At 56.3% G+C, this 17,971-nt stretch overlaps 3 protein-coding genes across 3 annotated transcripts; 1 reads left to right on the forward strand and 2 right to left on the reverse strand.

Annotated features, from left to right (window-relative positions):
* Positions 1 to 15: 15 nt before the first annotated feature.
* On the forward strand, positions 16 to 1,992 carry B0H18DRAFT_1118235 (uncharacterized protein; the record flags this gene model as incomplete). The annotated part of the gene is made up of 11 exons (XM_048033749.1): positions 16 to 69; positions 120 to 467; positions 518 to 745; positions 797 to 949; positions 1,005 to 1,075; positions 1,132 to 1,224; positions 1,275 to 1,564; positions 1,620 to 1,661; positions 1,725 to 1,745; positions 1,798 to 1,898; positions 1,957 to 1,992. Coding segments are annotated over 11 exons (1,437 nt in total), but the record flags the coding sequence as incomplete, so codon positions are not given.
* A 503-nt stretch (positions 1,993 to 2,495) lies between these two features.
* On the reverse strand, positions 2,496 to 5,314 carry B0H18DRAFT_1118236 (uncharacterized protein; the record flags this gene model as incomplete). The annotated part of the gene is made up of 9 exons (XM_048033750.1): positions 2,496 to 2,764; positions 2,816 to 3,558; positions 3,606 to 3,717; positions 3,774 to 3,965; positions 4,019 to 4,559; positions 4,614 to 4,776; positions 4,825 to 4,838; positions 4,904 to 5,005; positions 5,060 to 5,314. 9 exons carry the CDS (start codon positions 5,312 to 5,314, stop codon positions 2,496 to 2,498), a joined length of 2,391 nt encoding a protein of 796 aa, XP_047894353.1.
* A 3,127-nt stretch (positions 5,315 to 8,441) lies between these two features.
* On the reverse strand, positions 8,442 to 12,462 carry B0H18DRAFT_1118237 (uncharacterized protein; the record flags this gene model as incomplete). Its single annotated transcript, XM_048033751.1, has 17 exons — positions 8,442 to 8,475; positions 8,523 to 8,615; positions 8,680 to 8,797; positions 8,853 to 8,948; positions 9,009 to 9,207; positions 9,257 to 9,455; positions 9,509 to 9,644; positions 9,699 to 9,853; positions 9,919 to 10,008; positions 10,058 to 10,195; positions 10,247 to 10,569; positions 10,623 to 10,987; positions 11,040 to 11,068; positions 11,430 to 11,693; positions 11,761 to 11,945; positions 12,073 to 12,237; positions 12,292 to 12,462. 17 exons carry the CDS (start codon positions 12,460 to 12,462, stop codon positions 8,442 to 8,444), a joined length of 2,760 nt encoding a protein of 919 aa, XP_047894354.1.
* Positions 12,463 to 17,971: the final 5,509 nt, after the last annotated feature.

Consider the following 17,971-nt stretch of genomic DNA (forward strand, 5'->3'; position numbering starts at 1 on the left):
CTCAGCGTCCACAGCTCAGACGAGGATGTCAGCGGTGACCAGCTAATCGATGAAGACGACTCGGAGATGGTAAGTCTTCCATCTGACTAGACGTCCACAGAACGTTTGAGCCTGGCCAGGTCGTCACACAGGGGAAGGACAAGAAGTCCGCGAGGGCCAAGAACACCAAGCCGCGCCAGCGTGTCAAGTTAGCGGACCTCCCTCCCAAGATCCGCGCCCTTGCCGTCGTGGCTCAAAACTCGCTCCGCCTCACCCTCTCGCTCGAGTCGGCCTGGACCAGCGACTCCAACGTCTCCAGCCCACGCCTGCTCGCGAACGTCAACCTTACAGCCGAGGCTCTCAAAGACGCACGCAAGGGCAAGAATAAGGATGCGCGGGAGAAGAAGGAACTTAGGCGGGCGTATGCGAAGGTGCAGGCGGGGGAGGGTGACGAGGGAAATCATCTGCGGACGTCAGTGAATACCGTGGTGAGTCTCTCAATGTATTCCGTCTTCAGTTACTTAGTGAGGTTGGTCAGGTGTGGGCGGTGGCTGCGCAGTTGCGCAACGAGGTGAAGAAGAAGGCTAAGACCGTGGTTGAACACGCGTACGGCTTGAACATGCACCCAAAGCAGCGGCGTGTATCTCTCGCAACATGGCTCCTCAAGACCCATCCAATGCGGGTGAACGGTGTAAAGCACGACATCCCGAACTTTGTGTTCGGGGACATGGAGCTTGCGTGGAATAAGGACGGGCTCGACACTAAGGTGCGTCCCATGCTCCGTCTTCATATTCTCAACAACGCTGAGACCCACCAGAAATGCCGCGTGAGCCCCGAGCAGCCGTTCCGCCACCCAGCGATCGCCGAGATTATAGTGCAGCAATGGTTCCTGGGGAACGGCGGCGCCGGTCAAGCGGTCCATCGCTTCCGCGAGGTGCCCGACAACCTCATCTGCCTCGTGTGCAACTCGGTGAGCGGACGCCGTATTTCTCTTCAGTATATCGCTAACCGGTTGCTGGAATCAGATCGAGCTTGGGCTCAAGGAAGCCGTTAGCTCTACTCAGATCATGTTCACGAACAGGCAGTTCGCTCCAAAGTAAGTAGTTGCCGTCGCCGTCTCTCAACTTAACTCACTGACGACCGTGAGCCTAGGTGGGATAGTCTCATGACTATACTGGAGGCCATGCAGGAGAACGCGCCTGACTACTACCGCGACCTCAAGACGTACGTTTGGGGCCGTATCAGGTGAGTCAGTTGCGTTCAGAAAAGAGCCACTGATCAAGAATGATCTGCAGTCAGCGTGTCGACGGCATCACCAGCGATCAGTCGGACGACGAGCCAGACGAGAACTTCATGGACTGGACGGCTTTGCAACAGGCCGCAAAGCCGGCGTCACCGTCCAGACCTGCCAGTGGGCCGTCAACATCGCGTCCAACCACGGCGAAACCGTCCTCGGCGAAACCGTCCTCGGCGAAACCGTCCTCTTCAAGAGCCGCTGCGAAGTCAGCGCGGACCGCTGAGCAAGAGAAGGACGGCGAGGTCGCGGTTGACGAGGTCGCGGTTGACGAGGTCGACGAGCTGCAAGGTATGATATTAGAAGACGTGGTAGTATATTGACGTTCACTGACCTTCTCCTGCAGATGAACGGGATCCGGTTGCCGAAGGTCGTAGGCAGGGCGATGGTAAGGAAGGAGGAGACAGTGAGGGGGGCTCGTCCACTTAGTGAGTGCCGTAGCGTTCTACAGTCCGTGCGTACGAGTTCCAAGGTGAGTACTGTACGTAGTATCTGGGTTATGCACAACTGAAGACTGTTCCTAGGCATATATCCTACCAATCAACACTCCCTTGGACTACTAGAGTACGTATTTCAGTCGACGTCGACGTTTCCTCCACTTCTGCCATCTGTCTCGCCTCACGCGGTGTGTATTTCGGAGCGTAGTAGCAATATCCTGTACCGTATCTGTACCGTTGTATTAGTATCAGCCCAAAGCCACTATCATCTGCACAACCTAATAAGACACAAAAGAACTGTCCGTCATAAAAGTCAATCAAGTGAACCATTGTGTAAAAAGACTTGAAAGTGCGACATGCCATTGAGGCATTATGCGTCTTGAATGTGTGGACAAATATCCAAAGACAGTCAAGAATCTATTGTAATAAAGCATTGGATGTGCTCAACGTATTTTACCACTGCGGAAGGCTACAAAGACTTTTTGGGACTTTGAACGTAGATAAAGAAGGGAGGTTGTCTTTGTGCCTTGGTTTACCTTTTTTCCCTTGAAAGTCCTGAAAGCTAATCCGATTTTTCCTGATGATGATTGGCCAGGGTCGGGCGTCTTGGGGTAGCTTACTAAGTCTCCTCGGTGTATGTACTCGGTGTTGTCTTGCAGGCAACCCTTCAGCACCATGGTCGGCCGGAAGCTTTAACGTTCTGCTCGGCAGGCCATGGTAGCAACATACAGTCATGAATTCAGCCAAAGTTCAATATATTCGTTAACATAAACTGCCGGGTCTCACTACGTAAAAATGTTCGGGTCAGCATAAACATCCCTATACGTCTGCTGAGCATCTCGGTATAAACGGTCGTACATCGCGGCACGCTTCCGGCAGTACGGAGCGAACCCTGCATAATCATCGCCTGGGTGCTGGATAGCCCGGTCTCTCCACATCTCGGCGTGGTGAGAGAAATACCTCCCCACCGAATCAAGTTCCCGGCGTAAGATGCCGGCCTCTTCTTCCAGGCGATCAACTTTGGAGCGTGCGTGGAACCAGTGAATCCGGTGAACTATAATACCGGTGAGACATATGGCGGACACGCATGGAGTGTACTGCTCACTGATTGAGAGTGTATCATTCCTGTCGAGATCTCCTCCGACATCGATATTCCAGATCCATGACGTCGATTTGTGCCTCTGGCCGGGCTTGTTTGGTTCGGCGATGGCGGTGGTGACATTGAGGTCCTCTTTACTGAGACGCTGATACTTGAGTTGCTCCTCCTCTGAGAGACCGAGGACCACCATGGCAGCTCTGCACCTCCGGTAGATTGACGCATGAATAGAGACGGCCCGGTCGAGCTTGTTCATTGTGGTGAATGCTCGGGTGCGCTTGGTGTTGGACTTGCCATGCCGAATGCTGGTACGAAACTGAAAAGACTTGTGGCCGAGAAGGAGGCGGAGCTGGTGGAGCGCATCATTGGCTTGACCACGCCGAAGGGTGAGTTCCTGCTCGGCCAGACGTTTCAGACTCTCATCATCAAACACGACAGGAGATAAGTTGGATGGGAGGCCGAGCGGGGTCTGCTCGGCCATGTTTTCGCTGTGCGGAAGCTTCGGCCGGCTGGTGAACATACTCCATGGGCCGTGTGGCTCCCGGGCGACGACCGGGCCTTCATCCTCCCATTCCTCATCATCTGCCTCGGATTCATCAACACCCCAGTCTGCCCGGTGGCTGATTGCGTTGGCTTGCCGGTGAAACCGTCGGATTCGTGTCTCCAGGGCCTTCCGACGTTGAGCGAGCTTCAGTTGCTGAGGCTTGGTGATCTTTTCGCCTTGCTGCTTGACGTCTCTTCGGATGGTAAGTCTGTTGGTGCATTAGCATGACCTCGTACTGCGGCATACAAGACATACTGTAGCTCCTCAAGCTTGAGGCCCTCGGCAATCCACTCGGCAGTCCCGACAATCCGGCCACCGTTTCCTTCGGCCTCGGTGAGCTGTACCAGGAGGTCTGTCTGAGTGGGCACTGCAATGTTCAGGGAGTTATGTCACCGTGCGCCCGGGTCTATCGCATGCACTCACATATTGGTTTCTTCACAAGGTATTTGTCCATCGCTTTCACATTGGTGAGGCGCCGGCGTTGAGCGATGTTCAATTCGCGCTTCCAGCTCTGCAGAGTCTCGGCGTTCAATCCTGACTCCTTCGCCAAGAGGTCCTGTTTCATCTCGGCGAGCAGGGGCCGGTTCGCCTTTATCTTCCTCCTTAGGGATGCCACTACCGGTTGTTCAGATGATGAGGATGTGGCAGTGGAAGCCCTGGCGACGTACCCATGGTAATCATTTTCTTCCAGTTCCAGTCATTCATGTGCCGGTCGAGTGTTTCCTGCCGGTGGGACGTCGACATCGTCCGGGTGCTGCCAGAGATACGATTTGTCGTCGACCACTGTGTTTCGATGATTTCGCCGTCGACCTCGCCGGCGCCCTTTGTGAAGGTCAGGGAGTGGCGGACCTCGCACACTGCCTGATGGCCGTGTACGTGGAAAAGGCCGATGCACTTGTACAGCACCAGACCGCTGGGCATATGAAGATGGGGGTTACCCGCAAACCGTTTGTCGAGATACACATGGTACTGGCAAACGATGTCATAACATAGGTAGACGTGGGTGAGGCCCTTGGATTGATACCCGAGGGCATTTGATAGGGAGTAATCCATGTTCATTTGGCGCTCCCCTTTCTGAAAGTTCACCACCGAATGAGGCACGAAGCAGCCGTGTCTGGCACACGATGTTGCACCTATGCCGGTGACTGCCAGCTTGTGTCTGTCGGCGTTTGCCTGCGATACCGCCTTATGATCGTGGCAGGTGGAGGGCTGTCCACTCGTCAGCACCGGGCCGAGCGTTATTGCCCGAGTGGTAAAGCTCACCATCTTAACTTCCTTCGCCACCAGCAGGTGGTCCTCGTAAGGCCCGGGGTTGACCATAAACATCTTTCCCGGCATAAGAGGAACATCGTTCCCTGGATTCCGCATCCGCATCTGCTCAGCGTGGAAGTTTCCGTCCATGACGTACGTTCGGGCGTACAAATAGCTGCCGGCGCTGTCAGCTTTCGCAGAGTACGTGCACGCATCAACTTACTCTCGGTCGTCGGCCTGCCACTCGTGTGGGATATTTACACCAGGTTGCGGGCATGCAGCACAGAAATTCGCAAGGTCACCGTCTCCCGGAACCCCACGCCAGGCCGGCCGTACCCATGCTCCTTCTTGGCTTGCAGCAGGGTCCACTCCCGACTCACTCTGAGGAGCTCCAAATATCGGTCCTTGTCACTCGTGAGCCATGTCCTCGCACCTCTTACAGAGAACCGCACACTTACCGGCACCTCATGGGGGAACACAGGATCAGTGACTCGGCGAAGACGCCGGTAGTAGTTCATCGCCGTCGTCTTGCACTCAAGGTTGTCGAGCAGGAAGTCATCGAGCACGGTGAATGTGAAGCACGTTCGAGCGGCACGTTGACTGGCCGGATACAGGCCACAGTCAAGGAGCTGAGAGGTATGACTGGCCGCGCCGGCGCATCCACACCATCTCACCGGCAGAAAGTGTATGCCGGTCGTGTCGACGATGGTCATCATGGACGCCGGTGGTCTTGGTGGAGGGTCGGCATGTCGCAAAGGATCGTCCTGAGCAGCCTCCGGGTCGTTTTCTTCTTCCTCGGCCGGCCGTTCTCATCGTCATCATCGACGTCGGCGAAGGGCTCAGGGACCGGGCAAGGTGCACCTCGGTGACCCAAATTGATGCACAGCCCGACATCCTTCAACCAGGCAGGGGCCCAGTAGCCCTCAATCCTCCACTGCTCCACTCGGTGGAATGGTGTTCGGCGGTGCTGGGTGAGACAGCAAGTGTGACAGTAAATGGGCGAACGATGCACGATGAACACTTCCACACGCCGCCTCCGCACTGCAGCTGCGCACTCGAAGGTGCCTTCTCGGCCGGTCGTTGGGGGCTTTGACTGCCATAGACAGACCTGAGGTATGTATTTTGCAGAGGGATCCACTCCCGTAGCATTTGGGGTTGAGTCTAATGAATAATGTCATCACCGACATTGCTTGTGCTGATCTAACTATCGTACCTGGGGAGCTCCCTTCCGCGCTGGTAAAAGTCGAGAATATATTGTTAGGAGGTCGTCATCCTGCTCCTGTCTCATCCAGCTTGACTGCCTCGTGGATGGCTGCGAGCGCCGCTGAGGAGTCGGCGGTGGTGTTTGCAATACATTGTTTTACGGAACGATGCGGACTTAACTCCCCGCTTGGTTCTCGTCCTCTGTATGGCAACCTCCACCACAGTAGGGGAGCTTGCCCTCGGCAGTCGAGCCATCGTCCAGCCTGGAAAGCAAGGCTTCAAGGAGGTCGGCGTTTGTAACGGGCCGGCCGGAGCACCCGGATGATGCAGAATATCGGTGGACAGGGGGGAAAAACCAATGAGATTCATTGGACCCCCATCGGTGCAACTGTCACACCACTGCCCGTCACCCGCACCCGGCTGTCTGTTTGCGGCGATGGGTCCTCGGTGATCCGGCCGAACGGCTGATGGAATATGTGTTACGGTCGCAGATTTGCCTCTAGTGAACGAAGCATAACACCGACATCAGCAACGGTCCGGGAGAACCACCTTTGGCTCCGTAGCAATTGATGCGGCCGGCAATCACAGGTTTCGATCGTCCCGGCCGTTGATCCGAGTCACGTGCTCACGCCCAGGCATTGCTTGGCCACCCTGGTGTCGGGTTGGGGCACATTCCAGTCACCGAATTGATGAAATGACTCGGGCCATATGGGATGTCTGTGTCGCCGGCCGCTTGGCCCCTACGAGTGGAGCGGAGAAGCCGCCCCGGTTCTATTCCAGAACGTGCCACCCGTGGTCGGTTGCTTCGTTACAACGATCCGGCCGGGCGCCGAGCCCTCGGAACGGGTGCCCCGGGCTGCGGGCTTCCACTCAGCGGCGGCTGGTCGTAGTTGCGCTGCCCCGTGGTGTCACATTGCTGTCACTGAGTGGTTTTGAGTTTCGACTTGGGACCAAATGGTCCGAGCGATGACCGGCCGGGTTTCTAACGGTCCGGCCGGTGGTCTGCCTCAAGATGTTTGCGGCCAAAAAAGCATTGAATGTACAGTGACGACCGACACAATGAATGTAGATATATCTATACTAACATAAATGATGCAGAGAAAGGGCAAAGCCCCGGTACAAAATCGTAGACTATTTGGTGACTGGTCATAAACATCGGTGTTCGTTTGGGTGACTGGCGCCGAAACACATCTCTTCCTCAAGCCTCCACTTGTGCCTCCTCCGCAAAGCCCACTCTTCCTTGCAACGTTCCTCGTCCCTTGCCACAATGGGAAGGTCCTACTGGCAGAAACCGTCTTCTGCATTTAAATCGGATTAAGTTTGAATCAATATTGTATTTTAGATCAACTTAAAGGCCATACACATTTAACCCAATCCTGTGCTAAGCTATGGCTTAGCCAGTTGCTTGGCCAAGCAGGATCAGTACAGCTAATCCATACAGGTTTAACCATGGATTATCCATTGTTCATCCATTGCTTAGACTTTTTGCTTAGCCAAGGACAATCAGTACAGCTAATCCATACACACTTAACCATAGATTAGCCATAGTTTATCCATTGCTGAGACTTGCTGAGAAACTGCTTAGCCAATTAATTACCCATATAGGATCAATGAAGCTAATCCTCAGAGGATTAATCTTGGCTAAGTAACATCTGACCCATGTCTAATCATTTCCTAACCATAGATTAGCCATGCTTAGCCATAACTTAGGCAATAGATTCACAAGTAGTTGAGGCTAAGTAGGTTTGAGATGAACACTAATCTTCATTAAGTCATGCTCAATCCATGTCTAATCCCCTGCTGATCAATGCTAAATCATGACTTGAGTATTTTTGATCCAGTTCCAATCCAATGTAACCCATGTGAATGTTCATAATCCTATGCTAATCTATGTACTAAGACAAAATATACCAGTCCTAATCCTGTCTCAAGACAGTGCTTAACAATGCTCATGTGTCTTAAACCAAATCCCAATCTATTGCTAATCCTGTTCATGACAGTATGGCTTAGTGCTAACTACTTCAAAGTCAATCCTAAGTCAAAACATTATCCATTGCTAATCCTGTCTATGACAGGATAGCCTAACACTAATCCACTTCAAAGTCAACTCTAAGTGGAAGTGTTATCCATTGCTAATCCTGTGTATGACAGCTAATCCACTACAAAGTCAATCCTAAGTGAAAGCATAATACACCACTCAATCAACATTAAGTCAGTTCAAAGTTCACCTCAATCCACTCTTAAGTCACACAGATACAATTCCATCAACATCTAATCCATTACCAAACTGATCATAAGAACATGCTGAGACAACTCTATGAACTGCTCATCCTGCAGACATAACTACTCCGAGAACATGCTAAGCCAGTACTGATGAACCACGAAGACATGCTAAGACAGTACTAAGCAACCACAAAAGACATACTAAGCCAGTACTAAGCAACCACAAAAGACATAGTAAAGCCACTACTCAACCACGAAGAAACACTCTGAGACAATGCTAAGCCATAAGTAATCACTCACGAAGACAGCAGATTACCATAAATGACATGAGTCACATGACAGGTCAATATCACGACGAAGACAAGACAAGACAAGACAAGAGCATAGAGCAGGACATGAGGGCCTTCGACGTACTTAGGCCTTACGAGTGGCTGCGCGAGTATTAGGCCTACAGTGAATGTCAGAAACAGTAGGTCAATAGAATAGTGGACTTACTTGGAGCTTTGAGCCGTCGAGCGAAGCACTCGCGCCGGCGCCGATGTACTACCACCCGAGGCCTTCGAGGCCTTCGCGCGAGATTTCATGACACTTGACACCAAGCAAGAAGAACATTAATAAGTCGACGTCATTTACACGAACACAAAACACGTACCTGTTGTTATTGCCACCCTTCGCCGATGTTTGCGCACCGCGGCGACCACTGGCAACCCTCGGCTTCTTGGTAGCGGGCTCCTCGGTATCGCTGTCCTTCGCGCTGTTCGCGCCGTCATCTACGTTGTCGAGCTCAGCTCCCAAACAGAAGATAGCATGGATAATCGGGCATACCTTCGATGGCCGAGCCGTCGATGTCCATCCCGGCGACCTCTCCATCGCGGCGACCTCTCCCGCGCCTCCGAGTCTTTGGAGGCTCGGCCTCGTTGGCTATTAACCATCCATGTCGATGAGCCATTGAGAGTTGTCAAAATACAACCATATACGCACCGTTAATCTCGTCGTGAGCCCCCACCATCTCCCAATCCTCATCCTCAATCTCCTCGTCCTCGTCCATCCCAGTCGCATCCGTAGTATTGCCGGTTTTGGCCGTTTCATCGTCCGGCGCCGACCCATCGTCCGACATGGCGTTGTTGCGGGTGCGGCCGTCGTTGTCGACGTCCCCCTCGACAACGACCGAGTTGTCGACCTATTCAGAGAATGAGTTCACTGAAACATTGATGCTTGTGAAGGCTTACCATGGCGAGGTCGCCCGCAGGCTCGGTAACGGCGTTGTCGTGAGCGCGCTCGTCTGCAACTTGTGGGGGCGCCTCGGCGACTTCTGACGCCGCGTCTTCGACTTGAGGGACCGCGTCTTCGACTTGAGGTACCGCGTCTTCGACTTGAGGTGCGGCGGCTTCGACTTGTGGGCTGCGGCTTCGACTTGTGGGGCCGCATCTTCAAAGGCAAAGTGAGTGTCCTTCTCCTGATTCTCGCGGATCTTCTCCCACAACGCGCTGAGTCGTACGACTGTCAACGCATCCGGGTCGCTGAAGATGGGGGCCGGCCATTCGAGAGCCAGCAGACGCAAGGTGATAGCTTCGGGCGCGAGGACGGGCACCTCGGGGACGCCGCGATGAGCACGAGCTGCAGAGCAAAGGACAGTGAGTACTGTTCAACACAAAACTCGGTTGTACATACCCCATGACCCACGGAAGAAGGCCCAGAGGATCTCCGCCGCCTTACGCCCCGTCATGTCGGCACCCCAGGACGGTAGCATGGGCCTGCCATCCTCGTAGAGTAAGCCGTCGTCGATTTCATCGAGCTCTTCGGCGGGTTGTTGGGGGGTCGTGTAGCTATGTATGATGTTAGTATTTGTGTACAGTGAGGCCGAGATTTACTTACGAAGCACTTCGCATACGTATTGCCTCCATCGTTCAAGCTGGGTCGCCAGTTCGGCGCCCCCCAGGCCGGGAAGGTCTGTCCTGCGAGCTTGTTACCTGCGAAGATACTGAAAATCGCTGTCAGCTCTGCATGAAGTTGACAATGTGAACACTTACTGCTTGACTTGAACAGGCTTACGGTGATCGTTGAAGCCTAGGAGGCAATAGAACACGGCGTCGCCGACGCGGTTGGCCCCGTCCCCGATGGCGCCCTGGAAAAGGGCGGACAACCTGTCCGTCAAGGCTTCCCGGTTGCTAGTACGGGTCGAGTTAGCAAACGAATGAAAGGCGTGTTTAATCACGCACCGAGCCATGGCTGCCTCCTGTGCTTCGCAGGAAAGCGGAGCACGCGCCTTCTCCTCCCAAATCGCCTTCTCCTCTGCCAGCAGCTGCTCGAAGAGAGCGCGGCGCGTCGCCGCCTGCCGACCTCCAGCGCCGACTTCATTTTTCCCTTCGCAGTTCTGCATGATGCGCGCTTTGTTCTCCGGCACCTCCGCCCACAGCTCTGAGGGCCCCTTGGCGCGGGACTTCGCGAAGAGGTCCTTCGAGTTGATATGGACGTCGTCGGGGGTGGTCGCACGGGTGTGCGATGCTTTCCCGCCGTGGTTCTTGAAGTAGTTGTAGATAGCCTATAGTACACGTCTGTCAGTCTGAAGTCTCGACGTCAATCGAAAACGCTTACTTCTTCTGGGTCGGTCTCCTGTGTCCACTTCGGCAGGATGTCTTTGAGGACGCGAGCATGGAATTGCCTCCGGGCCTTCTTCGTGTCCGCGAGGTTGTTCCAGTCCTTGAGGAAACCGTCCATCACGACGTCGAGCCCGTTGACCGTCCAGTCCGTGCGCTGGCGGACCTTCTTGTCGTCGGCCTTCGAGTTGACGTCGGCGGGAGCCGGAGGCAGCTGAGCTGGCTGGGCGGCGGGCTGAGCTTCGGCTGGCATGTCGTCTAGCGCAAAAAAGGTCGCGAGCGAGGGGGAGAGTGAATGCAGTTGGACGTTCGCGAGCAGAGGGAGAGGAATCGGGGTTGAACGACGTGGAAGGTCGGTGGGAGCTTATATAGTGGGTCAGCACACGCCAATTCAACCAACGTCAAACAGGCTTACGATTCGCGAAGGAGAAAGCGATTGCGACCCTAGACTGTAGATGAGATGCAGATCGACGCGAAGCGGTTATGTGAAAGCTTAGCTCCCAACCAAATGCGATCACTATTGTTCCACCCGAGGTATCATTTTAGCGTTTAGCCTGCCCAGCGACGATCGCAATCTCGTTGAAGAGTGCTAAGGTATCTAGATCCGTTGCGGGCGCAAATCGCAATCTGGTTGAGCAGATCGCGAGGTCTGTTGACTACCGCTACGCTTAGGAAACTAAGACTAATATATCTTCTGCTAAGACCTCCCAGACCTGGCCAAGGTCGTCAGGCCCGAACATCGTGCCCTTTCCTTTTTTGGCTGCACGACGCGGCGTGCCCTGCGCCTGCGCCTGCTCCTCCTCACGCTTCCTCTTTTTCCCGGCTGAGACCCTCACGCTCGGCGAGTCGTTGGCTTGGTCGGACGGCCGAACGCGACGCGAAGGCGAACCGGCCGATGTCGAGGGCGTGGTGGGCTGTGATACGACACGCCCGGAACGCAGGACTTGTCCCGGCGAAGAAGCGCCATCCGTCGTCACCAGCGAATGAGCGGGAGTGTGCGGCGAGCTCGCTCCCATGTGCTCGAGTAAAGACGGGAGAGGGGGGCGTCGGGACGTCCGAAGGCGAGGTTCTGCGCTCCCGGGCAAGTACGGACACCGACTCGCCTATACACCAGCACATCGTCCCGCGGTATGTACCGCGGGACGATGGTGCGAGGCCAGGACACGAAGCGAGAGAAACGCTTGTCAAACGTCTCGTAGTCGTGCTCGTTCTCGTCCAGCCCCAAAACATCGCAGGTGATCGCCTGACGGAAGCAGACTTCGACGAGGTCATCTTCGCGTACAGCGCAAACGATTGGGACTCGGATTGGGGGATCTCCGTCCTAGTATCACTCCATTAGCTGTGCATTCGAAGAGGTGTGCGTCGTCTTACCCTTATATAGATGAACGCATATTTAGTTATCGTCTCCTGCGGCGGCGGGGGTCACGCCTGCGGCGCCCTAGATCCACTTCCTCCGGTAACTCGGCCCTCAGGTACAGCGCCCCGCCATGATGTTCGGGAGGTGGCTCGAGCTCCGCGACTTCGCGACGAACGCGTTTGAGCTCGTCGTCGCTCATCTGTACCGTTGCAGCCTTGAGGTGGTTGACGCATTTGCGGCCTGCCGGTTGAGTGCACTGGTATGGGAGTCTTCAGTCGGAGAGGTCGGACACAATGCGAAGGACACTTACTACGCCGAAGACCGTTCCTATGTGATGCTGAGGCGTGTCGTCCAGGCTGATGACAGCGAGATGATTGATATCGCGATAGACGGTGCATCGGAGGAGATTCGAGCGCAGTCGAGCCATCGGAGGCAGGTAGCTGTCCAGGATGTCATGTACGCGAGTGTCGGGCGGCGGCATCTTGGGACGGAGCGGGTACGATGGCTAGGGCTTGCGCAGCTGCCCCTTTTATGCGATCGCACCTGAACTTAAAGTCAGCAGCGATTCGAGTTAAGTGGCAAAGGTGGAATATTGGACACTTATCGCGTTCGCAGTCTTTTCGCATACGTCTTGGCCGGGACTCCGATAATACACAATTAAAATATACGTCCGGCACGTCGTGAGTGATACATTGTACAGTATATACGTGAGATAAACGTGAGAGTGGGGCATCGAGACGTTACAGCCATCCATCAGGTACTACAGCGGGCGGCGTGGGCAAGCGATGGAATGTGTCGACGAAAGAACGGACGTAGAAGGTGACCGCCGCACGCTGAAAACTCACGAAAGCCTGTTCGTCGTAGTCAAATATGCTCATGGGTACAACCTTTAGTTCCTCGGGGAGTCCTGGCCAACGCCGCATGACCTCGACGAACTCGACGAGCGTAGTGACACCGTCGTGCCATCCACTCTGTGGAGGACGCAGCCAGACGGCAGTCGATCGTTCGCCCTGCTCCCAACGAGGGATGACACGCAGACCGGATCCCAATGCGCTCCAGATGCGACAGACTCGCTGTGTAGCTCGGGAGTGTAGTACCCCGGGCACGATGTTCGAGGGGCGGGCCAATCCATGGCTTCCAGGATGAAGGGAGGGTGTGTCGAAACGGGGGAATATGCATCTCGGAGGGGAGTAGTGCCAAAGACGGACCTCGTTGCCAAACCTCTGGCTCGCTGTCCCTATCCTCGGTCCTCCAGGCCTCGTCTACAGCTGTCATCCTGAGTCCTGACTCGTTCCGCTGCTCCCTCGCCTCTTCCGTGCTTCGTATCCTCAACCTCGCTTCCAGTCAACGGCTCCGAGTCGTACCGCGTTCAATCTCGTGCTCGTTCCGTGTTCTCGTTCTCGTTCTGTCTCCTTGTACCTGTTCCGACGTCCTATTCTGAACTCTCGTAGTCGCTCGGCTCGTTGCGGAGTAGGCCAGCTCTGTTCCTTAGTCGCTAAGCTCGTTCCGCAGGTCGCTGTCCTCGTTTTGCTGGATCCTGTCTTCCTTCCGCTGGTTCGTATTCTTCTTCCGCTGGTTCCTAAGCTCGTTCCGCGAGTCCTTGGCCTAACCTGTACTCCTTCCGACTTGCCCTGATCTCGTAGTACTGGTGTTGCTCCAACTACGTGGCACTGCTTCCGTCCGAATGATTCTCGATGGCCCGACTAGGTCGCTAATGACCAACTCGGGGAGATGCCCCCCAACTCCAGAAAATGTGATAGCAGCGAGACGAGCTGTGCTCGTAGTTGCCTAGATTCGGAGGGGGGAGAACTAAGGTATGTACATGTCTTCGTGGCACTGTATGCCACAAAAGCTGACTAAGAGTCTCTAGTTACTATATATGGTAATCAAAAGCAAATCGCACAAAGTCCATGAAGTACAGTAAGGTGTAGGGTATCGGAGGGAACAAGAAAGGTAGTCCATGTGCTCGGAAGGAACATGACAGTCCAGAGAGCCCAAAATAGGTGAATACACATACTGTCCGGGCCTATGTGGGGGCCACTCCCCACATCTCCCCCATACTCGAATTGTGACCGTCCCCGGTCACCTACTCCCCGCTAGGACCCTGCCTAACCGAGAGCGATCCATTGCGACATGAACGACGCGAGTCCATCTGCTCGACCATTTTCTGTGCCGCACCCCTGAGTCGCGTCAAAACCTCGCGCATGTTCTTCGTCCTCGTCGAGCCAGCCGTAGTTCCGACTCGCCTCGGCAATCGCACCCTCTGCGTCTCCACATGGCAGGTACTGGACAATCCACCGTCCGTTCTTGTCTAGGTGCCCGCAGCTGATCAGCTCATCGCCGCCCGCCTCCTCCGGGATACTGCGTTCAGCCAACTCCACAAGTAGACACTCTCCACGTCGAGACCCGTTTGTGTCGTTGATCGCACCATGCCGCCGACCACCAGATCTGATACCTTCTCTCCGCAGCTCCCCCATACCCGAATTTACACTCTGAGATTGCCCTCGTTCCGTTGAACCCTGCATAGGGTGATCTCGGGCCGTACCTAACCAGCGCATGAACCCGCTGCGCAGCCGCTGGTCTGCCTCCGCAACTGCCTTCTTCGCTTCGTCGCGCGGAAGGGACTCAATGACCCACTCTCCCTGCTCGTTGAGATGGCAGCAGCTGGTCAGCTCATTATCGCCTGCCTCCTCCAGGATGTTGAGTCCCGCCGACTCCAGCCGTAAGCACTCGCCGAAGCCCAATTTTTCTGCGTCCATTGCGATGTCGAGCTGACCACCACGTCCAGCTTCTCTCCGCAGCGCCCCGGTACTCGGATCCACGCTCTGCGGTCGCTCTCGTTCCGCTGGGCTTTGCATAGTGTGGCCTCGAGTTGCGCCTACTATCCTGCGCGTGGACCCGCCGCGCAGCCGCTGATCTGCTTCTGCAACGCCCTTCTTCGCCTCATCACGTGGAAGCGACTCAGTGACCCATTGCCCGCGCTCGTCGAGGAGGAAACAGGTCACCAGCTCGTCATCGTAAACCTCTTTCGTCATCCTGAGCTCAGAGAACCCGACAAACAGGCACTCGCCGAGTCCAGGTTCATCCGTGTCGATCGCGCCGTCTCGCCAGCCTCCAGCCCCCGCACTCTTCCAAAGATCCCCTTTACTCAGCTCCGAACTCTGTGGTTGCTCGCGTCCCGCGGGTTCTTGCGTTCTCGGGCCACCTGGCCCACCTGCTCGTCCAATCTCCCGTTGCGTCAGGTGCTCGGTCCTAGGGTTATCCGGGATCGCTCCCCCAAGTCGCACACGCTCGTGTACCAGGTACTGCGCTAACCATCTGCTCCGCTCGGCGTCCTCGTCAACGGTGCGTGTGTCGTCCTCCGGGGTCCATTCATCTGCCTGCTCAACTTCGCGCAGGGCGGCCTCGGCTTCGAGTCGCTGAATGTACCCCCATAGCCGCCGCCCGTCCTCCGCAATATGCCAGCACGCGACAAGGTCGTCCTCGGGTGCCTCCTCCGGTGTATCGGTGTCGAACTCGCCGAAGTCTCCTAGCAGCCATCCCTCTTCCGGCTCGTCTTTAATCGCGCACTCCTCTGACAAGTGGCCATTTAACGCTGCTGCTGAATCGTCCGCATCACTGTCAGGTCGCAAGGTCCGTAGCAGGTCGACTGGCGAGTCGATGTTCTCGCTGACTTCAGCACAGTTCCCGCCCTCGCACGTACGGTCCAGTGGATCAAATGTACTGTCTTGAGGTTCGTCGCACGTAGCTGTCGCCTGTACTCTGTGCAGCCAAATGGCCTCGTCTCGGTCGCCTTTTCTCGGCCTGAAGCTCGCGCCCTGGTCCGTTTCGCTGACCGTATGCGCAAGCCTGCCCATCCTGCCTCCTTGCCACGGTACATTTGCGTCCACGAGGTATCCGGTCTGCTGACTGCTCGTCCCCTCGTACTTGGAGTGCGCGTCGTCCTTGGTTTCGCTCAACAACTGCTCCCCGGCTGCTATCCGTCTCGGCACCCTCCATGTCTCGCCACGGCCGGTACGTTCATCCGCCCGCTCCCCCATACTCGGCTCAGCACTCGCCTCCTGGTTCGTCTCGCCGCGCGCCTGTACATCCCTGCCTCCCCCGTCTCGTTGCCGCCGTACGCCTGTCATGTCCGCCAAGGGTTCGCTCGGCTGGCAGATCTCGAGCAGGTTGACCTGCAAAACGGCCTCGCCATTGCTGTCCTGCGCGTGCGTGCTCGCTCCCGTACACTCAGTGCGTCCATTCCCTTCCGGCGTGCCAATGCGTGTTGACATCCCAGCTTGACTCCACGGTCTCGCAGCTTCCCGAACCCCGCCATGTCCAGCGTGTTCACCGGCTGGCCCGGGTTCCCCATTACTCAGCTGGATGCTCGCGAGCTGGTTCAAGTCGCCGTGAGCTCGTACGTGCCCCTCTCCCGCCTCTCGTGGCAACGATTGGCCCGTCATACCTGCCCCGGGGAACCCGTTTGGCCGGCTGACTTCGACGAATCCTGCTTGTGGTCCCAGCTCTCGCCCGTCTGACTCCGCGATAGCCTGCACGACATCCCTCGCCACCGTTACGTGTCGTCGCCTTGGTACGTCCGGTGAGCCCACCAGTCCTTCGGCTACCTCGCTGGTCCTGAACGAGTTCACCTGTAGAACCGTCGCCCCATCCCCGTCCTCCGCGCACTCCCTCTCTCTCTCGCACTCGACACGCCTGCTCCCTCCCGATGTGCGTGCTGACGCCTCGGCTAGGCCCTGCGATTCTGCCGCCTTAAAGCTCGCGGCCTGGCCCGTATCGTCCCGCACTTGCGCCAACTCGTCCCCCGCAGAGCGCTCCGGAGGTACGTCCATTCGGTCCACACGACCCCCGGTTGACTCGTCCACCTCGGCCAGAGCAACATGATCGCTGACCTGCGTATACTCGGACATTCTCTCCCACTCGGCACACCCATTCTCTCCTGGCTTCTCCACGCGATCCCATGGTCTCATTACCTCCCTCGTCTCGCTACCCTCCGCGTGTTCATCAGCTAGCTCCGGCTCCCCACTACATGGCCGCTTGTTCGCGAACTGGCTCGTATCGCCGTGCGCGTGTGCAAGCTCGTCCACCACGGAACATTTCCGGGGTATGTCTGCTAATTCCATGAGATCTCCAGTGCGCTCACTGACCTCGACCAGGTTCCTCTGCAGAGGCATGACCTCGTGATCGCCATCCTGCATGTACTCGCCCGTTCCCTTGCGCTCGGTCTGAGCGTGCCCGCTTTGCATGTACCGTGGTGTCTCCAAGTCAGTTGGTTCCTGATGTTCGGGCGTAGGGAGAGTCCCGCGATGGCTGATGCACTCGTGAGTCGCCTCCGCCTCCTTGTCAGCTGGTTCCCTGGTTCTTCCGCCACTCGACAAGTACTGCTTGCCATCCTCGGAACGTCCAGCCGTATTGCTCGCCGATAACTGGTCTCGACTCGACGCTGGCTCCCCGTCCTGACATACACGGTCTTCCGACTCGGTCTCGGTTTGCTCTCCGCTCGCCTCCAGGCCTTGCATGTAATGGGCATTCGCGACGGCCTCACCATCGCCTAGCTCGCCACGGCTCGCAGCTTTTGAGAGGTCTGACACCAACCTTCCGCCGTCAGATACTCGCGCTCTGCTCGTCGACTCCTCATGGTCCCCGCCCTGCTCGCTCTCGATACTGATGCGGCCGTCTACCACAAGTACACCGCGCCCAACATCCCCGCTCTTCACCTGCGTGCTGACTTGCTGCCTCCCTAACTGCTCCAGTTGGCCAGAGGTCGGCTCGTCGCACTCCGATGGTGTTCCAGGTTCGACTCGAAGTTCTATCGTCCCGACCACCTCGCCGCACTCGGTGTCCCCTTGAGTCGACTCCGCATCCCCCTTACTCAGTCCGAGACCTCTCCACTCGTTGTCCTCGGCATTGGGAAACCCGACGCTTCCCTCCGCAACGACTGCGAGGTCAACTGCTGCGCACAGCTTGCGATCTGCCTTCTTCCGCCCACA

Source organism: Fomitopsis serialis, assembly GCF_022376445.1.
Source record: "Fomitopsis serialis strain Sig1Antser10 chromosome Unknown B0H18scaffold_26, whole genome shotgun sequence".
Lineage (NCBI taxonomy): Eukaryota > Fungi > Basidiomycota > Agaricomycetes > Polyporales > Fomitopsidaceae > Fomitopsis > Fomitopsis serialis.